At 33.8% G+C, this 27211-nt stretch overlaps 1 protein-coding gene across 13 annotated transcripts in view; it reads right to left on the bottom strand.

Moving 5' to 3' along the window:
* The window catches only part of ATP8A2 (ATPase phospholipid transporting 8A2), a 667830-nt gene that overhangs the window by 347191 nt on the left and 293428 nt on the right, over positions 1-27211 (bottom strand). For all 13 annotated transcript variants that reach the window (XM_074303628.1, XM_074303629.1, XM_074303631.1 and 10 more), the window contains one exon: positions 6528-6700. In XM_074303628.1, the coding sequence (XP_074159729.1) occupies positions 6528-6700 (173 nt within the window). The remainder of the gene's footprint in view (positions 1-6527; positions 6701-27211) is intronic.

The following is a 27211-nucleotide window of genomic DNA, read 5'->3' as shown; positions in this document are numbered from 1 at the left end:
AGAAGGTAGGATTTTTACCAAGACTTGAAAGAGGCTAGCTAGCAAAGTCAGGAGTTGGAAAAGAGGAGCGTTCAGAGAGAATAAGTGAAAACAAGTTCCAGAGATGGCCTTCAGAGGCAAATTCCCTTTCACACAGCATGCAGTCTGGAGTGCTAAGTCTTAGCTTTACGTGAAATTAATCAGACTTTGCATTATATCTATCAGAAACAATGAATTATGCTTTTGTAGGACTATAAAAATTTTGTTGTTGTTGTTTTTAACTTTCTCCCAGAAGGAACCAGCTTCTTTTCTTGCTTCAGAAACACATACAATTTATTACAACTATCTTTTGAAAGATCACTAGTGAGAATCCATTTTGGCTGCAGTTTCTATCTGAGGCCAAGGAAATAAACAGAACTTAAATATTTTAAAAAGTGTGACTGAGTGGTAAATACATGTGTTTAAAAGGTTCATCCTACATTCATGCTGAATTCTAGGACTCTTAAAATACCTTTTAAAAAAGGACTTTCCTTGAGAGTAAATCAATGTACCATCATGTTTAAAGAAATAAAAGAAAACAAAAAAAAATCCAAAGAACCAGATTCCCCTCCTCAATTAATGTTTGAAGACTGCAACATATTTAATTTGAAATTTCCTTCAGCTGTGCCAAATTAGAGATTGAGCTCCTTCCTGTGAAGTTTGAAGTGTACAGTCTTACGTGACACACAAAATACTGTTAAAACAGTCGAGAGTAGGAAGGAATTTTTTAAAAATGTTTTTCTTTCTTCAGTATCATGCACCTGGCAAGAAAAGGGACCGTTCTTGTAAAGCCTTAAAGGCATTCCGCACTCTCTCCTGAGATTCAAACCTACTTATTTTTATTTCCCTTTGTAAACCTATGAAGTTACATCACTTTTTTTTGGCTTGGCTTTGCAATTTTCAGTACTTTTCCATGTATATTGTTCCTTGTTCCTTTCCTCTTTGCCTCCCCTCCTCCCCTATAATTAAAAGTGATGGTTACTTGACCATGAGGGGCATCTGGAAAGGAACTGGCTCACTTCCGATTCGTTCTGGCCTCAGGGAGAAGCACCAACAGTTTGTAGTGTCATATTTATTTAGTTCGAAATAAATGAGCCAGTCACACAATCAAGCATATGCTTACTCAGTTACTTTACAACATAAACACAAAGAGAAGGCTGTAAGGGAGAAGTACTCCCCCAAACTCCTTCCTCACTTCCTAGGACTCCCACTCCCACGACTGACTCAGACAAAACAGAGCTAACAGCATCTACCTTCCAAAAGTTGTAATAATTGTGAAGTACTTAATTAACACAACACTTGGTACCCAGAACTTTGTAAATGTTCCTTCTTATTATTGTAGTGTTGTATAGCAGGGCTACTAATTATCACTGTATCCTTGTAATTTTTTTTTTTAACTTTGCAACAAAGAAAACCTCCTTTGGTTAACTGTTCAATGTCTTGTGAATGCCTCATTTTGTCCCAATAATGACCCTTAAATAACAGAGTATAAGTAGGTGTCAGAATCTTATAGATTTAGATTAATAGGGCACTGTTGACCAAGTGACCATATCTCATGTTGGAGGAGGCAGAAATCTTTCTAAAAACTGACTCAAGAGAAAGAAGACTTTACAACTCAGTCTGTGCTTCACAGCGTGCAGGCTTCTGTGTTCTTTTGGGATTTCCTGTCAAATACTCTATGATTAGATGAGGTGCACCTCCTTCCCTCAGTCAATGCTGGGTCTGCATTTGTTAAGATGTGTTAATGGAGTTAGGATTGAAAAGTAGATCCTATAAATGACACCGATGAACAAAATGGACACGATGGCTCTTAAAAAGCAAGTGAGCATGACCACGTGGGTTCCCTCTCTCCTCTGTGCACCAGCACTCATCTCAGGTACCTTTCTGGCTGGCTCACTAGCTCCTTCCCAATCACAACTTGCTGCTATCCTTCAAGTCTTGAATCAAATCTTCATCTTACAATTAAATAGTCAACCAGTTGGTTTCTACCACCCGAACCCACTACAATTTCCCATGTTCCAACCACAGTACAAGTTTGAGCCTTACAAAGAGTTCAGTACAAATAATTCCATCCTCATCCAAAACAAGGAAGCAAAAAAAAAGGCAACCCACAATTAAAAAAACAAAAATGGTAAAAATACTTCAAAAAATTCATTCATCCACAATAAACTGAAAAGCCAGATTTCTTATCAGCCCAACATATCCTAAAAATGACTAAAAATTCCTGCCCATTTCCTGCCATATTCTCTTCCTTTCTCAAACACATCATTTAATTAATCTCTCTTAAAAATAAGCCAAACATATACTCAGGGTTCCTATGAAACATGAGACACCACATGAAGTACTAGCAACAGAAGGATGAAAAATTACATAGCACCTACCTTTAAGTGGTTTAAACTCGGTGTTAAGATTGTGCATATACATATGCATACATATATGTGGTATCATGAATACATACACACATGTACATATGCATACATAAACAAGCAAGTATTTATATCTATATGGTGGTATAAACATGTGTGTACATATATGTATACTTTCTATACACATATGCATATACACCTGTCTAAAGAAATTATGATTGCTTGTATACTATGTATTCATGCCCATACATGTATATATACACACATAAGCATGCAAGTGTTTATGCCTATATAGTGGTGTGAACATGTATACATGCAAGTATACTTTTTACACATATGTGCATATACACCTCTATAAAGAAAATCTGATTACTTGGTTATTATATACACACATATACAAACATGTATATACATATATGAATTAATGTGGAAATTGTGTGTATATATTAGATATTACATATTGTGATATTTATACTTTAAGTATAATATAGTATATACTCCAATATCATAATAGATTAGGGTACTTATTATATGTGTACATAGTATCATATACTATATATTGTATATTACATTTTAATTACATGTATATAATATAGTGTATGTGTATATATAGTGGAATTCCCTCACAACTAAATCAATACACAAGCATTTATTAAGTGATTAGGCATTACTTTGATTCTTGGAATACAAATAAAATAAATGGAACAATCCCTCCTCATGGGTATCTTTATATTCTACAATTTTTCATCAATTCATCCATGCTGGCACTCCTTAAGCAACTTCTTATGCTGTTTTCCAAAAGTTCCCCATAGAGATTCCAATGAGCATGTTTGAGGTCTTCTTAGCTTTCCATGAACATTGCAAAAATACTAGTGGAATACTTTGCATGTACACCAGTTATCCTTTGCTCTTGCCATATGATCAGCCCCTCTTTTCTTTCTGTCATGTTCTTCTGAGTTTCTCTGGATTATTTATTTTTGTCTGCTCATATTGACCATGTGTTTTTCCATGACCCCTTTGTGTGATATTCCTTGATGGCTGTTTTAAGGCAGTGAATATGAATGATTATAAATAAATTAATATAGACCATTGGAGCAAGATGAGACATTTAAGAATGGAGGAGTAATTACTAGTTGAAAGGAAGTAGATAATCAATAGAGGGTCAAGATAGGAAGTGGTATCTGAAGTGGGTCTTGGAGGATGATATTAAAATAGGTAAAATTACCTCCTTTCAGACACAGCAACTAGAAAACTGCATGGGCAAAAGCACAGATTAGAAACCTAAAAGTACATCTAAGATTCAAATGGCACATGAAAGAAATGTGTATGAAAAGAAGGCTGGAGCTAATTTGTCAAGAGTCTTTAATGCCAGCATAAAAGTTTGGATTTTATTCAGCAGGTAGGGGAGCATTACTGAAGATTTCTGAACAGACTAATTGTGTGATAAACTATGCATTAGAAGAACTATTTGAATTACAGGATGAATGATAGCCTGATGATGAGACAAAGAAGTGCCAGAACAGCAAATTAAAAACAATGATGATAATAATGATGAAAATATTCACATTTAGTGTTTTAAGGCTTACAAAGTATTTTCTTTACAACAATTTCATGAAATAAATGACATAGGTACTATTATTATTCCCACTTTATAAATGCTGAAACAAACTCAGAAAGGTTAAGCTACTAACCCATTTTGCAAAGCTAATAAATATCTGAGATAGTATTCTCACCTTGGAATTTCCTGATTCTAAAGTCAGTGCTTTTCCCTATATAGCCCAATGGTTTAAATCCTCAAAGAATATGAACAATTAGTTTTCAAAAGAAAAAAATGCACACTACTAATAACCATGTGAAAGAATTTTTCCAAATCACTGAGAAAAATGCAAATTGATACAGCTCTAAGAATTTATCTCCTCAGCACAAAGAAATCAAAATGACAAAAGTTAGAAATAGGTAAAGTTGGAAGATCCCCCAAAGAGTAGGCAAATTGATTAAGGAAATTAAAGAGAGAAAGAAAAGTTCCCAGATACAGCAACATTTTCATTTGTGACAAAACATTTTATGATAGCATGTAAAAGAAAACATAGCAGATGGGCCACTGGATGTGGAATAGCTAAACAAAATGAGCAATAAATATAATAGTTCATTGCTGCACCATAAACAAAATATTAACAACAACATTAGATTTCAGAAAAGTAGAAGATATATCAACTGATGCAAAGTAAAGTAAGCAGAACCCCCCCAAAAACAAAACAACAAAAAAAAAACCTCTAGCAAAATAACATTATCAATAGAAAGAAAATAAAAAGATGAAATTAAATGTTATAATTATAATGACCAAACGTGGTCTAAAATAAGCATGGTCTCTCAGTGTCTTGTAGAGACATTTGGTGGGATGCTACAAGCATAGTACATTACATAGTTCACATAATAATTAGAAATGATTGATGTACTGGTTAGTTTTGCTGAATTGCTGTTCCCCCTTCCCTTGTATTTTTTTAAACAATGTTGGAGTCTGATGAGTTATCCTGAACACATTTAGTCAGTGATAAGGTATCTTTAAGGATTTGGGGAACATACGAATGACCCCAAATTCTGGTAGAATGACAGGGGGAACAAGAAGAAGTGGTTAAGAGTCATGCAATAGTCTGACATAGGATGAATAAGTTTCATTGCTAAAAGCATCCCAGGGCCAATGGATAGTGGTAAAATCAAATAAATGTCATGTTTGGCCAGCTCAGAATAGATGAAGCAGAGTTTGGGGTCAGAGCAGACAAAGTAACTGTGCACACACTCAGAGTCATCATCAGATGAGTTCCCAACATGGTCATAATATTTTCATGAATCTATATTGTCAGGATGGTTTGAGAACTGGTGCACTTAGATCTTCATCTTGAGAGGCAAAACCTTTTGTGTGTAAAGTTATTTATTCTTGGAGAAGTCCCCTTTGCTGGCTTATTAAGAACTCATTTCCTTTCATCTCATTTGCCCTTCTTTGCAAACAGATTTTCTTTCTTCTCATCATAACATAGTTATCAACAGAATGAGATGCCACCCACCTTTATTAACCCTGAAAGATTAACATGAAGAAATATACACAGACTGTCTATACCTCTACTGATTAGATCCCAACAGGAAAATACACATAATAAAAACCAGATCCGTACTCCTTATTGTCTGAAAGGAATACTCAACCACGGAGCTTGAGAAAGAAGCTGACCTATGACAAGAGACACATAAATAAACACACACCACACTTCTGGGAGTTGGGCACTTGCCCAGAAATTCAGAATTAGAAGGCCTAATAGGCAGAACATATGTATGGGAAGCTCCCACCCTAATGGTAATCAGACCCTTCTCTGTTTTGTTCTTCACTATCAGCACATGATTGGAGCTACAATGTCATACTATATGGAGGATTTTAATTTAAATTTCATCATGCTAGTAGACACAAATCTACCACTTAACAATAATATACTGGCTCCTAAAAATGAACAACTTCGAAATGAGCAGGACTAGGAGATCATTATATACTTCAACAGTAATACTATATGATGACCAATTCTGATGGATGTGGCCATTTTCAACAATGAGACGAACCAAATCAGTTCCAATAGAGCAGTAATGAACTGAACCAGCTACACCCAGCGAAAGAACTCTGGGAGACGACTATGAACATAGAATTCCCAGTCCCTCTAATTTTGTCTGCCTGCATTTTGGATTTCCTTCACAGGCTAATTGTACACTATTTCAAAGTCCGATTCTTTTTGTACAGCAAAATAACTGTTTGGACATGTATAGATATACTGTATTTAATTTATACTTTTAACATATTTAACATGTATTGGTCAACCTGCCATCGGGGGGAGGGAGGGAAGGAGGGGAAAAATTAGAACAAAAGGTTTGGCAATTGTCAGTGTTGTAAAATTACCCATGCAAATATCTGATAAATAAAAACTATTATAATATATTTTTAAAATGTATAATTTCATTACTTAAAAGATAAATTTGGGCCTTGTGGGTTGTATAGGATCACTTTGCATTTAGAGTAGAAACTATTTCTGTTATCTCTATATGAACAAACATACATTTTGATACAACAGCAACATAAAATTGGGTGAATACTGAACACCCTCCTACCTGCAACAGATGACTGCTTTACATGAAAGGGCCAAATCCAGGAAGATCTGCCTGACTTCGAATGAAAGGGCATACTTCAGTGTGTGGCCATCAATGATCAAGGCAATGTCATTTTCTTTGCCCAGAGAACTTCCAAGGCAAGTGCAGTGCTGAGTAAGAGCATCTCTTGTTGCCTGAAATAAGAAAAGTATGGGAGAGATAAAGAGTAAGTCTAAATTCTTCCATCAAAAAGCCTTGAAATTTCTGTATGACCTTTCACAAAATGCATTTTCACTGTTCACATCAACTTTATACACTAACACTTCACCTTAATGTCATCGAGTCTGCTGTCCTAATCAGCATGACTTATATTGAGGTCTTTTTGGTACTTCAATGAATAAACTTATTTTGAGGTAGTACTGGACCTCAACTATTCAAATTCTGCTTTCATTAAATAGTTTCATTAAAGAGATCATTATGTATTTTTATGCCTTCTCTTATATCTTTCTGTGGCCCAGTGGAAAGAGAAATTCCATATGAATATTTACTTCTAATATGCACTTTTAAGCTAGTAATGCCATCTTCATAATCAGATAATTTGGCAAATAATTAACTTCCTCAATAAGGTACTAGAAATGCTTTAAATGTGTTATGAAATTTTTGTCAGATTCCCTGCAAATAGCAAAATGGAAAAATAACATTCATAACTCTTTATTCTGAGACTTTCTGGAAGCCTTTGAAAGACATATTCTTAATGTATCCTTAAGAAATTGACTTCTCACAACAGGAAACATGCATGAAACACCATCACCAGATATTATAGGGATTTGATATCCATTTCCAGTTGGAATTAAAATGTGGGATTATATCAAGGTAGTAAATTTTGATTCATGGACAATTATACTCAAATCAATGAAGGTATACTCAAATCAATGAAGGCTGTAACTCTGAACTTATAGAAAAAAATACAAGGTCAGAATAGGAGTGGTAACAACAACAGGGTGCCACATATGGTCAACTTGAGAGTAGATACGGCACAATTTAAAAAGGCATTATCAAGCTAATTAGGATACTATAAAGGTTAATTCAGTCTATCTTTGTGTGTGACACTGAATATAATGCATATGCCATAAATAATCTGTATATTTAATTAAGTGCATAGAATCAAAATAGATTATCTCCCCCTGTAGAGTTTAATTTTGGACTCAGCTATCACTATAAAACTAGGACTTCTCATCTTACTGAATCATTTTTCATTTTCAACAAGAGACTTTGAGCCATATTAGAAGGGGATGTATTTAGAACTTCCCTTAACCAAAAATAACATTTGATATTTCTACTACCGAAAAGAATAATAAAGTAGCCCTAAAGGAATGCATTGTTAATAGATGGAAGATATGTTCAGGAAGAAAGGTAACTGATATGTTAAACTAATTTTTTATTAAAAGGGGAGTTGGATAGAAGGTTTCCTTATATTATTTATTATTTCCTAGGATGAGTCCATTGCTGAGTCAGGCTGCTTAAACAGAAAAGCATAAGATCTCAATTTTGGTCTCTAGCTTGCTGTATTATATTAGGCCAGTCATTTAACATTGAGGGCCCAGTTTCCTTTGTAAAGTAAGGCTAAAGCCCCCTGCCCCATATGCTTAATGGGAATTTTGAATGACTGTTGTGATCCTAAAAATGCTATCCACAAATATAATATATAGCATTATTTTTAAAGAAGGTACCTAATTATGAGACATTGTATAATTATAGTGTTTCAGAGTTGGAAGAAACCTTAGAAAATATCTAGAATTTTTTAAAGCCTTGAATTTAGAGTCATAAGGATTAGATAGTTCTGCTCCTGCTATTCAAGTGACTAGCAAGAAACTTCCCTTCCTTACTTCTGAATTTCCTTGATTATAAAATAAGGGTGTTGAATCTCTAAAATCCATCTCCCAGATAAAAAAATTTATTAACATTTCAATGGATTCACCATTCTCTCTGTCTCAATATTCCCTCAGTGATTGTAGATCCCAACCTATGTGTACTTCAGCAGAAATCTCTCCTTCTTAATATTCTTCAAAAGAGTGTGGAAAGGAAGGCATCTAACAGATTCCTTCCTGTGGGCAAACAGTCTGCTTGTGCTATCAATTTAGTACTAAGGTTAATCATGGTTTTTGGTTTTTGTCTTGGATCCACTGGACAGTCTAGTGACAAGATTCTATCATTTAAGAATGATATACTGAATAAAATAAAATACATAGTGTAAACAAAGGAAATGGATTTAAACACATCAGTATATTTGAAATAAAATACACAGGAAGAAGCTAGGTGGCGCAGTGGATAGAGCACCAGCAGTCAGGAGGACCTGAGTTCAAATGTGACCTCAGACACTTAACACTTCCTAGCTGTGTGACCCTGGACAAGTCCCTTAACCCCAATTGCCCCACAAGAACAAAAACAAAAATACACAAGTCCTTTCATTAAATATATCCATAGATACTTAGCTTAAGAAGCCCTGAATTATTAGTCTGATTCATATCAAACTTTATCAAGCCCAGTTCCTGGCTGCCTCCTGCTTTCTCCAACACCAATGCATGTGAATTCACTTTCTTTTCATTTACTGAATGTCCTGCCTTCTATCTCATTCCCTTACTGTTATCTCTTTGCTGTCAGGACACGATCCACAGGGATTCAGTCTTACACTTTTACCATCTGGTCCATATCTTAGAATTTGGGTCCACACAGGAAATGTAGTTCTTAAGCAGATGGACCTCCCATCAATGGATCCCTGTAACTTATATTTACATATGCATGCATTCTCTTCCTGGTTGTGATTAACTATAAATATGTACCTTGATTTTTGCAATATTCGTGAGCAGCTGGATTATATTTTAAAAAAAATTGTCTTATAACTAGTTTATATGTTCCAAGAGGAAACTGCCATGTAAAAGAATACTAAGGTGAATGTTTTCATAAAGTTGCTCACTATTCCCTAGTTAACTTAAAAAAACAAACAAACCAGAATTTCATATAATAGTTATACTTAAGAAGATAAACATATTTATTTGTGAAAATTTTAGTAAAACATAATTTCTTTGAAGAATTTAGGTCCATAATATGGTTACAATAATTTCAGGGAACAAAAAACCTGAGCTTACAAAAGTCAAATCACAAAATTATATTCTTATTATCTCCTTTCACTGTAGCAAATGGTGTTTACCCAAATGATCACTGAATTTCAGAAGTCATCTAGTACAGTTCATGCTTGAAATATGTTACAAATGGTCACAACCTGTGGTAGAAGATCCCTAGTAATGGAAACCTCTGGGTCTCCCAAGCACTTTTATTTCTCAAACAATAATTATTTTCCACAAGTAGAGTAAAAAATCTGTTTCTCCATAACTTCCTTCCTTTGTTTCCAGTTCTATTCTATGGGGACAATCTCTCTTCCACATGATGGCCCCTAAAATACTTGAAGAGCTGTTCTATATTTTCCTTTGGTCTCCTCCTCTTTAAGGTAAATGTCCCCCCAGCTCTTTCAACTAATTCTTTTGTTGAGTGAAGTTACAGATATAAATATCCACACCCACATACAGAAATTGTGTGTACAGGTGGGTGTGAATTTATAATATACATATATGTATATATTACAAATAAGTGTGTATCTTAATTACAAAAGAATATTTAAACTTCTAAATCCAATCTACTTGAAATTTAAACTTTCTATAAAAATTTAATCTAATTTCTATTTCAAAGAAATTCAAGAAATTTTTATAGTTGCTATTATTTTAACAAATTTATGTTCATATGACCACTTATCTGTGCTTCTCATTCCCTGTTCCCCCAGAAGAAAAAAAAATTTTAAGAGAATGCAACATAAAACTCTAATCAAAAAAGCACATAGTCTAGCAAAACAAATTCCTTGATCAAGCCTCAAAATAGGTTTATCTTTAAATTTTAAATTCATAACTTCTTTGGCAGATGGTAAATAGCATGTTTCATCTTCAGTTTTCTGAATTCAGATTAATCATTGCATTGGTTAGAATCTAGTTTTTCAAATTTTTTTTCTCTATTTGTAGATGTCATCTTACAAATTGTTCTCCTGGTTCTGCTCACTTTAGCCTGCATCATTTCAAAGAGGCTTTCCTACTGCTTTCTTTTAAATTGTCCATTTTCATTATCTCTTATAATGAAATAATACTCTATTGCATTGATGTACCATGATTCAGTTCCCTGATCCACTTCTCGACTGTTTAACTAGTATCAAATCATTTTAATGATGAGTTTTTTGTAAAACAGTTTAAGGTGTGATATTGATATACTCTTCCTCAATTTATAAATTATCCATGAGCTTTTCCACCTTTTATTCTTCACATGGATTCCATTATTTTTACTAATTCTGTAAAACAGTCCTTACATAGTTTTTATTAGTATAATACTGATAAGTAAATTAAGTAATATTGTTAGATTCACTACACTGACTTGATCAACCTTGAGCATCTGATGTTCTGGCAATTATATAAATGGAGTAGGTCTGTTTTATTTCAGGAAATATGTTTTATAATGAGATTCATATATTTTTGAGTGCATCTTGATAAACTATGAGTTATTGCTTTTAACTATTTGAATTGAGTTGCATTTAGACTCATAAAATATCACAAAGCACATACAATCTTACACACACAGAATTCCAAAAATTTTTAGGTTACTTGTTAAGAGATTTTTAAACTACTAAGCTTATTGACTATCTCCAAATTATCATAGATAGATAGATAGATAGATAGATAGATAGATAGATAGATATAGATATAGATTTTGTTTGCACATAATTGTTTATAAGCCTTCTCCCTCACTGGACTATGAGATTAGAGGCTGCATTTTACTTTTCTTTGTATACCCACAGCTTGATACAGTGACTGAATACAATAGATACTTAATAAATAATTAATTGCTGACAAATGGCTCAGCATCTAACTACTTAAAGGATAAGATAAATAAATGATTTAAAGGGGAAAATAGTGAAACTCTAATTCAGAAAACATTAATATATCCCCTTTCAGAGACAGATAATATAACATATATATACACACACATGTACATATATGAATATTATATATACCCATATATTAGGACATAAAAACCTCACCAAAAAATTCAGAAAAGCAGAAATATTCAGCATATTTTACGAATCATAATGCAAAAACATGCTTTCAATAAAAGACATTTAAATAAAAGATAGAAAATTAGAGATTTAAAAAGGAAACCCAGAATTGGAGGTTCTAAGAACAATAACAATAAAACAATATATCAAAAACTATGGGATGCAGCCAAAACAGTTATTGTTGTACCATTTATATCTTTAAAACACATTCAGTAAAGGAAGAGAGAAAGAACATTTTAATGATTCAGACATGCAACTAAAAGGACCAGAAAGAAAAAGAAAAAAATTAAATCCAATAAAGAAAATAAAATTGAACATTTTAAAATTGAAAGCAAAGTATATCAATGTAAGTTTTTAAACCTTAATTATTTCCTTTTAAAGTACAATAGAAAACTAATTTAACCATTTTAAAGACAACAATTCTACTTTTTAAAGGAAAAGGGAAAAATTATGAGTATCAAAAATGAAAAGTAATTTACAACATATGAAGAAAAAGAATTAATTATTGGAAACTATTTTGCAAAAACTGAAATTTAAATAGTTTCCCCCACAAATAAATCCAGGACTAGTCGATTTTACAAGTAAATTGTATCAAATATTTAAATAAAATTAATTTCAATATTATATAAACAATTTGAAAATCAACAAAAAAGGCATCTATTAAATTTCCTCAATGATAAAAATGTGATCCTGATACCTAAACCACAGAGAGTCAAGACACTAAAACTACAGAACAATATTTCCAAAAAGAAAAATAAAAAAAATACATTTACACAAACATTTTAAATAAAATATTACTAAAAAGTTTCAACCACTTATTAAAAAGATAATGCACTATGATCAAGTTGGATTTATATCAGAAGTAAAATTAGTTCAATGTTAAGCCAACAAAACTAGCCATATTATTAATGATCACAAAATAATATCATTATATCAATACATAGAGGAAATAAAGCTTTTGATAAAATATAACCCCACTTCAATTAAAAAATAAACTAGAGAACACAGGAATAAATAAACCTTTCCTTAATGTGCTAATTGTTATTCATCTAAAAACAAGAGTCAATGAAGATAAATTAGAGGTTTTTCCTATAGAGACATGGATAAAACAGTGATTATGTACTATAACTATTTGAAAATAGTGCTATAAAAGTTAACTATAGTAATAAGATAAGAAACAGAAATGTCAGGAATAAGTAAGCATCAAGGAAAAAAGATCCCAAAGAGATATTAAAGACGGGAAAGGGACCTGTATGTGCAAGAATGTTTGTGGCAGCCCTCTTTTTAGTGGCCAGAAACTGGAAATTGAATGGATGCCCATCAGTTAGAGAATGGGTAATACACACACACACACACACATACACACATACACACACGTAGACCCTTCTATATACACATACATATACTTAGAAATTCCAAGGGTATCAACTAAAAATTAACAAAAATTTAACTTAATTTCAATTGCAAAACATAAAATGTAGCCATGTAAATCACCAGTATTTCTGATTATTAATAACAAATCCCCAATAGTAGAGACAGTAAGAAAATTCCATTTAAAATAGCTATAATATATATATATATATATACATATATATATCATATATATATGTATATATATAAGGTTTTGGAATCTACCTATTAAAATAGTCACAGGAACGATATATACAATCAAAAAACAAAATTTACATATAGATTCAAATAATTGAAAAAATAAAATATGTTCATAAGTAATCAGAGCCAATTTTATAAAATTTACAATCCTGTCTAAATTACTTTATTCAGTATCATACCATTTAAACTACCGAAGAATTACAGATCAAAAAAGAATAATAACAAAATTCATCTGGAGGAATAAGAGGTCAAAAAGTTTAAGGGGAATAATAATAGAAGCAGGAAAGAAAGAGACCTAACTACCAAATAAATTTTGAACTGTACTACAATGCAATAATCAACAAAATGCTTTGATTTGTTAAGAAACAGAGAAGTCATTCAATTGAATAAATCAATTACTACACCTACAGAATGAAACAGCACAGGAGTTTACTATTAGATAATCACAGACTCAAGTTACTGGGACAAGGACTCAGTATTTAAGAAAAACTGAGAGCAAAACTAGAAATTAGCTGGCAGAAATGCAATTTAGACAAACACTTCACACCATTGCCAAGATAAGCTGTAAATGGATCTATTACATATACATAACGGGGGACATCATAAACAAAAGAGACATGTAGGGTAAAAATTAGTTCTCAAAATCTATGAACAGGGGAACAATTCATGATCACACAAAGTATAGAGATTACAACAAAAAAGGGCAATTTTGATTATATAAAAATTTAAAGCTTTTCTATGAAGAAAACCAGTGCAGTTAAGATTAGAAAGGAAAATAGCTTAGGGGGGGGCTTCTTGAATGATGATGAGGGCTGTAGCTTTTACATAGTACTCTAAGGATTGCAACTTGCTTTGCAAACAGTTTATATGATTCTCACAACATGCCTTGTTGTTGCTACTACCACTATTTTATTTTATAGAAAAAGAAATTAAAGTACAGAGAAGTTGTGTGACTTGCCTAAGCTCTTCCTGACTCGAGGTTCAGTACTCTTTCTGTACTACCAAGGTGGTTCCTGAAAAGGTCTCATATCCAAAACTATGTAAGGAACTGTTTCATATTTATAAGAGTAAGAGCCATACTCAAGCTAATAAATGGTCACAGGATATAAAAGGCAGTTCTCAAGGGAAGAAATTCGAACTTAACAACAATCATATGAAAAATGCTGAAAATTACTTTAGAAAACATGTAGGGAATTACCAACTAGAGTAATACTGATATTCTACATCACACTTATAAGACTGGTAAAGTTGACAAATAATGAATATAAGTATTGGAGAAGTATCAGCAAAAGGGGCACATTAATGCACCAGCAGTGGGGCTATGGAGTAACCCTTCTGGAAAACAAATTGGAACTGTGCTCAAAGTTACTAAAATGTGTATAATCTTTTGCCCAATAATACAACTACTAATCTTATACCTTCAGGAACCAAAGAAAGGGAAAAGACCCATTCATATGAGAATATTTATAGTAGCTCTTCTTGTGGTAGCAAAGAACTAGAAACTAAGGGGATATCTATCAACTGAAGAATAGTTGGACAAATTATGATGTACAAATCTAATGGAATACTATGGATTATTAGAAATGATGAAAGGGTGGCTTTAGAGAACCTGTGAAGTCTTTCCCGAACTGAAATAAAGACAAGTGAGAACCAGAAGAACAATTTATACTACTACAACAACACTCAAAACAAACACATTTGAAAGACTATGGGAATTGAAATTGATAGATGTCATGACCAATAAGGATTCCTGAAGTCAGATGAGAAAGCATGTTACTCAATTCCTGATATGGACATGATGGACTAAATATGCCTAATGAGACAAGTGGTTTTTGGATATGACCATTATAGGAATTTGTTCTACTTGACTATATGGTATATATTTGTTTCAAGAGTCCTATTTTTCTTTTCAGTCGCAGAGAAGGAATAGAGGAAGGAAAAGAAACAAAAGCTTAAGTTAAAAATTTTGATGAAGAAAACTTAGACCCATGAAAGCAGGGTTTGTCATGATTTTCTATTTTTATCCCTTGCAGTTTGTGCTATTAAATGCTTAACCAATGTTTGTTTGTTTTTTAATTCCTTTATTTACAATCTGAGTCATTCATGACTCTTCCTTATTTACCATAGCCAATCAATTGCCAAATCTTGTCCTCTCCTACATTTCTTTCCTTCTCTCCACTCACACAGATACTACTCTAGTTCAAACATTTATCTATCACTCAGCTCCTGCACCACTGCAAAAGCTTCCTCATTGGATTGTTGACTTTTAGTCCCTTTTCCTGCCAATCCATCTTCCTTTGAGCCTGTCAAAACAATCTTCCTAGAGTACAAGTTTTACAATACTCACAAATCTTCAGGGACCTCTTATTGCCTCTGGGATAAAACACAAATTAGTCATCCTGGCATTACAATATGGTTCCAGCCTACACTTTCAGGCTTATTATATATTTTTCTTTTGAATGAATCAAACTGGACTGGCTTAGTGTTCCTGAATTGGAGCTCTATCTACAGCTCCAGGCTTTTTCATACTTCAAATTAATATTCAAGAACCTACCATGTGTCAGGCACAAACATAGATATTGGGAATAAAAGAGCCAAAAATAAAAGAGTACTTATGTGCCTTCAAGGAGATTATATTCTATCCCTCCTCACCTGGGACTCTTAGAATTTCTAGTTCCTTCAAGTTCCTCAAGATGGCTCATGTGCCATCTCTAAAAGATTTTTTTTTCCTGGTCCCCATAGTAGGTAGTATTTCCTTGCTTTCTCAAATTGTCATGTACATTTTTATGGTATAGTCCCAGCAGTAGAATGGAAGCTCACTGAGAATGGGATCTGTCTTTTGTTTTGTTTTGCTTTATCTAGATATATACAAGGTAAGAATTTAATAGGTTCTTGTGGGATTGGATTTACTATTTGTAGTAACACACTTGACAGGGGCAGGAGAATTATATCAATATGTGACATCTATTAGTTGTGTCAAAACAACTGTCAGTGTTAAAAACTAAAGTAAGAGAAAGAAAATCTGCAATCTAAGTGAAAAGATTAATATAGGATATCTCTGAAGTAAAAAAATAATAATAACTACATAATTTCTATGTGTCAGGCACTTATCTCATTTACTCCTCAGAACAACTCTGTAAATACATACTATTATCATTTCCATTTTATACCTGAGGAAACTGAGGCAAACAAAAATATCTTACTCAGGGTCACACAGCTAGTAAATAGTCAGGGAATTTGAGTTTACTTAGCTACATGACCTAAACCACTGGACATAGCATCTCCCATCTTGATAAAAAAGTAATCTTTCACAAAACATGTCTATCCAGTCTCCCTCTAAAAGGTCTTGGGACATTTGGTGCAGGCATTGTACTATAGTCTTTATTCAATCTATTTAGATAATGTAGATTTTCCACTAACATAAACATTCCTGCATGAAAATATATCACTATACATATACAGTCGTTTTTGAATGCTTACAAACAAGTATGTTTTAGTAATATGGATTTCTTGAAGAATTCCAGATTTCATTCTGAAGATTTAGCTTTGGAAAATACATGCACACATATCATACATCTATAAAGATAATGGTAAAATTCCACAGAGAACAAGAAATATATGCTTAGCAATATAAACATTTTGAGTAAAAAGAGAACTCCTGAGTGAAAGCTTCTAGTGGAGCCTGTGATGGATTTCTTCTCTTTATGGATTAAGATTCATTTATTTCTAGGCCTCCTCAATTCTGGGAAACTTAAAGGAACAGAAGAAATGTTTCCTGAAAATGGCAATTTAAAACAGGATGAGTCTTTCAGAGTGACTTAAGAGACGAGACCTTCTCCACAAAGAGCTCAAGGACAGCTATTAAGTGATCAAAACTGCTTCTGTCTAGGTTTAATGAACCCAGAAGAACCTCTAGATCAGGTAAATCCTATGCCATAGATGCTGTAATCACACTCTATCATAGATGAAAACAATGAATATTTCACAAATATTTAGATAGTGGCAATAATTCATAGAAGAGTATGTTGGCTATTGTGTATGACAATATGTTGTGGGTAGTAAAAATGTAATCCCCCACTTTCTTAAATTAAATGTAACATATTGGTATCTAGTACGATAAATGATACTTTAATCTTTTTTAAAATAAGTTTTGTCACAGAGAAGGGGAGAAATATTGATCGATTCACTTTAAGATTCCTGAACAATCATACTGTTCACATTAGTTGAAATAAAGTCTGCTTTAAATCAGAATTCTTGAGACACAGAAATAAATAGACCAAGAGGTTTCTAATTCTGGTCATTCACCAACTGATTATTTTCATTCATAACAGTAGGTGAACTTGATATAGTTGGTCCAGAGGAAAGCCCAAGACCACAGTGCACAGAAGCAATCAGATCAATGCTGTCTTGAAATTCACCTTGTCTCATGATAAACACTTACAATAAAACTAATAAAAGATAAGTGATGTGAAACAGAGATCACTTCTTAGAGGCTTTCATGGCCAGTGTCAATTCAGTAACATTGTTTTTCTGGGCTCATGAGCCTGAAAAAATAAATACTGGCAGAATGATGGTAGAATGTTGAGCCAGAAGCATCTCAATACCAGGATTGTTTTCCCAGCAGCACAATGCACAGAAGCTTCCTTCTGCTTTAGATCCAGTAATCATTAATATCACTGCAGCATAAGGGGAAGAATGTTGGATTGGGACCAAATGGTTCTGGACTCAAGTTTGGTGATGCTACTGGCTAGCTGTTGACATGGGGCAAATAAATACTGAGCCTTATTCTCCTTACTTGTGAAAAGGGGATTATACACTATCTGACAGAGATAAATGAAAATAAAATGAAATCAACTATGGCACTTTGCATACTGTGAGGTATAAATCTAAGTTCTGATTATAGCCATTTGGTATAGCACAAAAAGAGTTTGGCTCAAATCTAGGAAGGTCTGGGATCAAGTTTTAAATGCACTTTTCTATGTGATCTTGGAAAATTTAGGAATCAATACTCAGGGCAATTTTTAAAGATCATTAGTTGGAAAAAAAGGCACTAATCTTTATCTGTAGGGAGAGTTCCCTACACAAATAAAAACACAAGTCCATTCCATATACCTATAGATTCTGATTATCGCAAATTTTTATTTAAAGGTAATCCAATGAAGATAGCCATCTACACCAGAGAGAGGACTGTGGGAACTGAGTGTCGATCACAACATAACATTCTCATTCTTTTTGTTGTTGTTCGCTTTCATTTTTTTTTATTTCTCATTTTTTCCCTTTTTGATCTGATTTTCCTTGGGCAGCAAGATAATTGTATAAATATGTATACATATATTGGATTTAACAGAATTGATTGTCACATAGTCTTGTTGCCATGCTTAATAATGATCTTCTCGTTCTGCTCATTTCACTCAGCATCAGTTCATGTAAATCTCTCCAAGCCTCTCTGAAATCATCCTGCTGATCATTTCTTACAGAACAATAATGTTCCATAACATTCATGTACCACAATTTATTCAGCCATTCTCCAACTGATGGGTATCCTCTCAGTTTCCAGTTTCTTGCCACTACAAAAAGGGCTGCCACAAAGAACTTTGCACATGTGGATCCCTTTCCCTCCTTTAAGATCTCTTTGGGATTCAGGCCCAGCAGAAATACTGCTAGATCAAAGGGTATGCAGTGTTTTATAATTTTTTAAGCATAGTTCCAAACTGCTCTCCAGAATGACTGGATCCGTTCACAGTTCCACCAACAACGTATCAGTGTCCCAGTTTTCCCACATCCCCTCTAATATTCGTCATTCTCTTTTCCTGTCATGTTAGCCAATCTAAGAGGTGTGTAGTGGTATCTCAGAGTTGTTTTAATTTGCATTTTTCTGATAAATAGTAATTTAGAGCATTTTTTTCATATGACTAGAAATGATTTTAATTTCTTCATCTTAAAACTGTATGTTCATATCCTTTGATCATTTGAGATGCACATTTATAAACTATAATTCAAGACTTCATAAATCTAAGAAGTTCAACTACCTTTTTAGTGGAAATCAGTGCATCCTGCATCCATACAATTATGCTAACCCATTAATATTTCTTGAATGCTATTATATGCCTAGCACAATGCCAAATATAGAATATGTGTATGTGTATGTATGGGGAAGAAAAGGAAGAAGCAAAGAAGGAAGGAACGGTGGGAAGAGAGAAAAGAAGGGAGGAAGAGAAGGAGAACAGAAGAGAGGAAGGAAATAAGGAAGAGAGGAAAGGAAGGAGGAAGGGAGAGAGGAAGGAAGGAAAGGATGGAGGAAGGAAAGGAGGGAGGGAGGAAAGGATGGAGAAAGGAAGAAAGTAAGGAAGGGAGGTAAGAAGAAAGGTAGAAAGAGAGGAGAGAAAGGAGGTAGAAAGAAAGGATGGAGGAAGGCATGGAGGAAAGAAGGGGGAAAAAGGGGGAAGGAGGAAGAAAGGAAAGGCAAGGGGAAGGAGGTCATTCTCCTATATTAAATAAATGGGAAAGTGGAGCTTTCAGACTGACTGAAAAATATAAACAATAATACTAGCTATTTGAGGGACTGTTGCACTTGAATGCTAGCAATCAGTATAATAGTTAAGTTTGAACTATAGATATGAATTTATTGGAAGATATCTAACCTATGATCTTGTTTATCTACTTTGAGAGAAAAGAATCAACTGAGGAAATGAATGAAAACTGATACCAAGCTCAGCAGAACTGGATCAATGGTTGGAAAAGACAGTCAGCACTCAATAACTAGATCCCACAGTCTAACACAATCAATCAGACTGAGAAAACTCAGCTACACCCTGCTCCCAGAGAAAATGAGGAGCAAAATCACAGAGGTCATGGAGGCCTGACCATTGGCAGCACAGACAGTAGGAGAAAAATATGGAATAAGAAAATGAGGCAGAAAAACAAAATTCTGGAATATGTTTTAAAGATTTTTGATGGCAGATGAAGAAAACTGTGGCCAATTAAGGTAAAAATACAACTAAAGAAAAACTACCAAAGCCAAAAGGAATATGAGGTCACTGTAATCTTTCAATCTAAAGTTGGACTGGGGTCTTTTAGTAGAGTTCCAAGAAAGGATATTCTTCCAGAATCTCCCCAAGCCAAGAGGAACTTGGGAAGAGAAGGGAAAAGAGGCAAAGAAAGAGGGAGAAAAGACTCAGTAAACAAGAAATAAATATATAGGTAACACTGAGGAAAGCTGATATGGAAGTCTCTGATTTATATTCTAGTCTAGAGTATGGCAGACAATAATCTTTATTGAAGCCTCTTGAACCCTATATTTAAAGAAGTTCAAATTAATATAGATGACCTATGAGATATTTTCAATTCTCAATTCCTCAAAAGATAAATACAATTTTGAAAGAATTTTTCAAGGATTAGATTGGAGGTGCAGTGGGGGTGGGGTGAGGAGGAAGAGGATGAAAACAGTTTGAAAAAACACTCTTTACAGAAGAAAAAAAAATAAAACTTTGGGCTCTCCAACAGCATATTTATATTGGCTTTAATGTTCTTGCTACTTTAGGAAGAAAACTGTTATTCTTGCTTCAAGTTGTCATGAAATTATAGTCCTGTACTTTCTTAAACCCAATCCATTTTAAAAGAATTTTAAAAGTTTCTAGAAGAATAAGAAATACTCCAGCTCTTACAGTGGTTATAATTCAGGTATTTTTATCACAACAAGGAAAAGCATTATATAAAGTCTCAAAGTCCTAAAGAATTAATATTACAGCAAATTAAAATGAACTTCCCAAAAGGATATGCAAACACTAGTGACCTCAACATGTGAAAAATAATGCAAAAACATTGGCGTGAATTCCAAATTCATTTTAAAATATGCTTCGTTTAATAGTATTCACATATTCCTAAATCAGAGAGAGGGCCCAGGATTTCTAGTTTATGTGAGGCTATTTGTTTTCACCATAGCCAAGTAGTCTTGGACAAAGGTTCAGGCAATCACATTGGGTAATTTGCCACTCCCTTAAGCCTGGCAAAACACTAATAATCACTGCCAGTCTACAATTTACCCACTGCCAGGTCCTATGTTGCTACTAGTATTCAAGACCACTCTGGCCATCCTCCAGGAGGCAACTTGGGAACTTTCAAGTTTAACTTTGATCCAAATAAACTCTAGAAGGCCTTTTTCCCTCTAAAGAGATGAGTTAATTCAAGCCAAAATCTGTTACAACCTCCTTATGGTAATATATTCAAGTTATTCAGTTTGACCAGTCTTCTCCCTTTTCCTCTTTTAGCTGTTGAAAAAAACCACAATACATTGGCAGGATTATTAGAAATAATTCCTCAAGAAGGCCTGTGGACCTTAGAGGTTCCACTTAGATACAGATCATTAAGATGGCTCTATGTCAGAATTGACAGACAATTACCATAATCCAGATCCCCAATACCAGGGAAGAGTCTGCCGACAAATTGGCAATATTCAAAAATCATAAAAAAGGAACCTTTTAAAAATTCCAACCTTTCTTTCCATTACATACCATACTAATTCATTGAATAATTTGTCAAATCAATGAGCAGATATTTATGAAATGTCTACTATGTGCTCAGAACTTTGGCACTACAGATAATGATATATATATATATATATATATATATATATATATATATATATATATATAAAGCAATAAAATGCTGTGGCAATTTTATGACATATCCCCAAGTCAAGGCAAGGTGACAGGTCATATTTCAATGCCCCAAAGAATAAAAGATAGGACTGTTGGACCCTATGCACCATCCCAACGACAGCACTGTTTTGAACAAAGTAGAAAACTTTTGAAATTGCTAAGAATTTTCTGCTACAGAGTCTGGCTGCTAATAAAAGGCTTTATACTTCATTGAAATCAAATCAACAATTTTAGGCAATCTAGCAGACCCCAATTGTTTTTTTTTTAAACTATGCAAAATATTACACCTATCTTAAATCACTTAACTTGCTATCTCAAAATCTTTTTTTGTTTTTACAAAGTTAAAATTTCCTTTGTTTTGGCTTAGGTAAAGGTAAATGGGGGGTAAAAGGGAACTCTGATAAAATTAAAGTATAATTTGTTGATTGGCAAACAATTATAATAACTTGAAGCAAATAAATTCTTGTGTGGTCTTTCCTAGATCTTACCTTACATTTCTGCTAAAAGTCTTGAACTGACTTGTTTGGATTCTCTCTACTTAGTACCTCACAGAAAGAATTATGCTACACTGGTACAACTCACTAGTTTATGGAAAATGCTGTTCATTATAACACTTGTAAAAACATTTTCTAAAGTGGACATTGAAAAAGGTATGGCTTCCATTCTGTGGAGCACTGAAATTTGAATTTAGTATAGATAGAAGCTTGCTTAGATTTTAAGTCTTCAATCTGTATTACTTGCTACCTTCCTGACCTATATAGTCTCATACTGATTAATACTCCAATATTGGCAAAAGAGGACTAGAATGTAAAAATTGTGTAAATTGTGTAAATGTAAAATGCTAACTAAGGACCCTGAGGAAGGACAGGGAGGAACTATGTAAACTGGAGTGCATTCCTTCACAACACACATTCAAGATGTAAAACATAAAAATTTGGTCTTTATAAAGACTTGAATCTGTAATACCATATAATGTTTAGACTTTGTGGCCTTCTACCTTATTTCCAATTCCATGGTTAGGATCCTAAAATAATCAACTTTATGATAAAGCTTGGTTAAAATGACAATAATGACATCATTATAAAATCATGTTAGGGGCAAACTTGATGTAGTCAAGGACTATACACAGTAGAGAGAAGATTAGACTTTATCCCAGTTCTTCTACATCCAAGCCCCAGATACTACTGTTTACTCTGCATTCTTGAGGGACTCATTTAATTTAAGAATTTGGCTCATTTGTAAAATAGATAATTCTTATATTAACATTGAGCTATTTGTTATAAGGATCAACTGAGACAGTGCTTTTCAACTGTAACTTCATGTAATAAAAGTATTGGTACTGAATTTCTACGTAATCATGACATTGTTAGATTATTAAACAGCAAAGAAGAAACAAAATTTATTATCTTATACTAAAACTTTATATTTCATAAAATTTTGGGTTTAACCTATAAAATAAACTAGAAGAAAACATTTGTGATAAAGGAGGAAGGGAAGGGAAAATTAGACAAGGAGCTTCATTAGCAGGATGTTACACTGAATTGAGGCTAAAGGTAATGAATGAATCAGAAACAAGATAACAGTATTTATTCTCTATGAAAATTTTATGAGTTATTCTGAGGAGGCTTGGAGTAGAAGGGTTAGTAGACAACAAGCCTGATACAGGTCGACAATGTAAAGTAGAAGCCTACTTAAAAATCTACTTAAAGTAGAACCTTAAACTGGCTTTCTTTTCTATATTTCACACATGGCAATCTCTGGCTTTGTAGTGGCCCTGTGTAATGCTTAGTATGCATACCCTCTTTGCCATTACTTCAGAAAGTCTCTCTTCCATTAAGATGTAGTCTAAGAATCATCCTTGTCATGAAGCTTTCCCAAACTACTCTGTATATTTTGCCAAACTACTCTTTCCTAAACTACTTTGCATACTTTGCATATATTTTTGTATATACTGTGTTTATTCACTTTATGTTTGTGCTGTTTCTATTTTCGATATATGTATCTCCCTCCCCCAAAAAGCATTATAACTGTGAGCAGGGATTGTTTCATTCTTTCTATTTGTGTTTCCAGTACTGCAGCCATGTGGGATCAGTTCATCACAGAAGGTTTCTCTTCTAGGAACCTCTTGTTATTTTGCTAAGCAGGGACAGGAGTAGGGTTGTGAGAAGGAGGGAAGTGTGTGAAACTGGCTTATTAATGAGAATTTTAAAATATTATGGATAGAATTAAGGTCAACAAGAAGAAATGACAAAGCTATAAGGTCTAGCTAGCCTCATTTTGGTGAATTATGAATGAGAAGATTCTTCCTTTTTAATAGTTCGGATTCACTGACTTACTTGCTGATCCTTACAAACAGTATCATCTCCAGCTGTTTCAAATGGTTGTCTCCCTGCAATCCCAACATCTCCTGAATGTCCTTCCTTTGTTTTCCAGGCCTCTGTTAAGACACTTCACATTCCACTTCTTGCAAGAGGCCTTTACTGGGTACTCTGCCTCTTCCACTATGACTGCCTTCCCTGAGATTACATTTAAATATTATGTGCACATCATACATACATACATATATATACACACATATAAATAAAATATAACATACATGTAATATATAAACATTACATAAGGATATACGTGCATTTGTATTATTATTCTGAAATACTGTTTTCTCCTTTTGAATGGGAGCTCCTTGAAGACAGCATTATGGTATTCAGTGCTCTTGGATAGGCCGAGCGAATAAAATAAAGATGACAATACTCCCCAAACTAATCTATTTATTTAGTGCTATACCAATCAGACTCCCAAGGAACTATTTTAATGACCTAGAAAAAATAACAACAAAATTCATATGGAAGAATAAAAGGTCGAGAATTTCAAGGGAACTAATGAAAAAAAAATCAGATGAAGGTGGTCAAGGTGTACCTGATCTAAAGCTATATTATATAGCAGCAGTCACCAAAACCATTTGGCATTGGCTAAGAAATAAACCAGTCGATCAGTGGAACAGATTAGGTACAAAGGACAAAAAAGGGTACATCTTTGTTTGACAAACCCAAAGATATCAACATTTGGGATAAAAATTCATTATTTGAAAAAAAACTGTTGGGAAAACTGGAAATTAGTATGGCAGAAATTAGATATGGATCCACACTTAACACCATATACCAAGATAAGATCAAAATAGGTCCATGATTTAGGCATAAAGAATGAGATCATAAATAGATCAGAGGAACAGAGAATAGTCTACCTCTCAGACTTGTGGAGACTTGACCAGAGGAGAACTAGAGATCATTATTGATCACAAAATAGAAGATTTTGATTACATCAAATTAAAAAGTTTCTGTACAAACAAAACTAATGCAAACAAGATTAAAAGGGAAGTAACAAATTGGGAAAACATTTTTACAGTTAAAGGTTCTGATAAAAGTTTCATCTCCAAAATATACAGAGAATTGACTTTAATTTATAAAAATAATCAAGCCATTCTCCAATTGATAAATGGTCAAAGGATATGAACAGACAATTATCAGATGATGAAATTGAAACTATATCCACTCATATGAAAGAGTGTTCCAAATCACTACTGATCAGAGAAATGCAAATTAAGACAACTCTGAGGTACCACTACACACCTGTCAGATTGGCTAAGATGACAGGAACAAATAATGATGAATGTTGGAGGGGATGTGGGAAAACTGGGACACTGATGCATTGTTGGTGGAGTTGTGAAAGAATCCAACCATTCTGGAGAGCAATCTGGAATTATGCCCAAAAAGTTATCAAAATGTGCATACCCTTTGATCCAGCAGTGCTGCTATTGGGCTTATATCCCAAAGAAATACTAAAGAGGAGAAAGGGACCTGTATGTGCCAAAATGTTTGTGGCAGCCCTTTATGTAGTGGCTAGAAACTGGAAAATGAATGGATGTCCATCAGTTGGAGAATGGTTGGGTAAATTATGGCATATGAAGGTTATGGAATATTATTGCTCTGTAAGAAATGACCAAAGGAGGAATAGAGAGGCTTGGAGAGACTTAAATCAACTGATGCTGAGTGAAACGAGCAGAACTAGGAGATCATTATACACTTCAACAACAATACTGTATGAGGATGTATTCTGATGGATATCTTTGACAAAGAAAAGATCCAATTCAGTTCCAATTGATCGATGATAGAGAGAATAATGAAACTTGGTATTATTACAACTTAATTATATTGAGAGTATTATGTAAAACACATGAACTATCAGCTGGGACTTAGAATTTTGTATCATGTGGAGATTTTCATTACATACCCCTTCTTGCTGTATTAAGATTTTATTTATGCCCAACAATTAAAGTAAATTAATGAGATCTATTGTGTGGCAGATAGAAGTTTCAAAAACACCCCGGGTTCATCATACTTTTCTATTTAACATACCCTGATCCACAACTAATCTATCAGACTTTACACCATGTGTATGCTTCAGACTCAGAGCTAGAAAAGACTCTCATCTATTAACATGTGAAACTGTTTTCCAAATGGCATTCTGATAAACTATAATAATACTAGATTGAGTGCTTCAGTTCCAAGAACTTAGAATAAATAGAAGACCAGGAATATCACCAGGAATAAACTAGCCTGCTATTTCTTAACAGTAAATCTGAAGCATCAAGGAGGAATTGAAGAGGTTCTCATAAAAACCTTTCAAAACTCTCAATAGCAATCATAGTGAGGTATGTAAATTTAATAAAGTGGAAGGAGACAGTTAATCCTTTTGCTTTTTTTTCTCCTAAGGAGAAGGAGAGGCATTGGACAGAGTAAATAAGTTAAACTGGATTGCGGACTAGTGAAGCCTGAGTTCACCTGAGAGAATATGAGATCTGAAACTTTCCAAACTAGTCCTGATGTGTTAACCTAGACTAGCAACTGGCAGTATACAGAGCAGCTATTCAAGGACCAGGGCATGTGGCAAAGTAGGTAAAGCAATGTTTGCTGATGGCGCTCCCATTTCTCTGAGTCTCCCCCCTCTCTCCTCCAGTCTTTTCTCTCAGGTCACCCACTGGTTATCCAAAATCTCTGTGATTCACCCAGGCCCCTCCAAAGATCACGCCATCCTCCTAGTCCCAGGGGACTGTCATCAACTTGTCACCGAGTTCAGCATTACATTAAAGCATGAACTATGATCAAGTTAACTGTCAGAACAGCTGCATTTTAAAGGAGCTAGTTATTGCAGGCAAATTTCTAAATGGTAGAAGTATGTAGGAAATTATTTATAAGCATACAAATCACATAAAATCAGAATTAAACAATGTA

Source organism: Sminthopsis crassicaudata, chromosome 3 (assembly GCF_048593235.1).
Source record: "Sminthopsis crassicaudata isolate SCR6 chromosome 3, ASM4859323v1, whole genome shotgun sequence".
NCBI classification, from domain to species: Eukaryota; Metazoa; Chordata; class Mammalia; order Dasyuromorphia; family Dasyuridae; genus Sminthopsis; species Sminthopsis crassicaudata.
The sequence above is the reverse complement of the archived record's forward strand: the minus strand, read 5'-3'. Positions and strand labels throughout refer to the sequence as shown.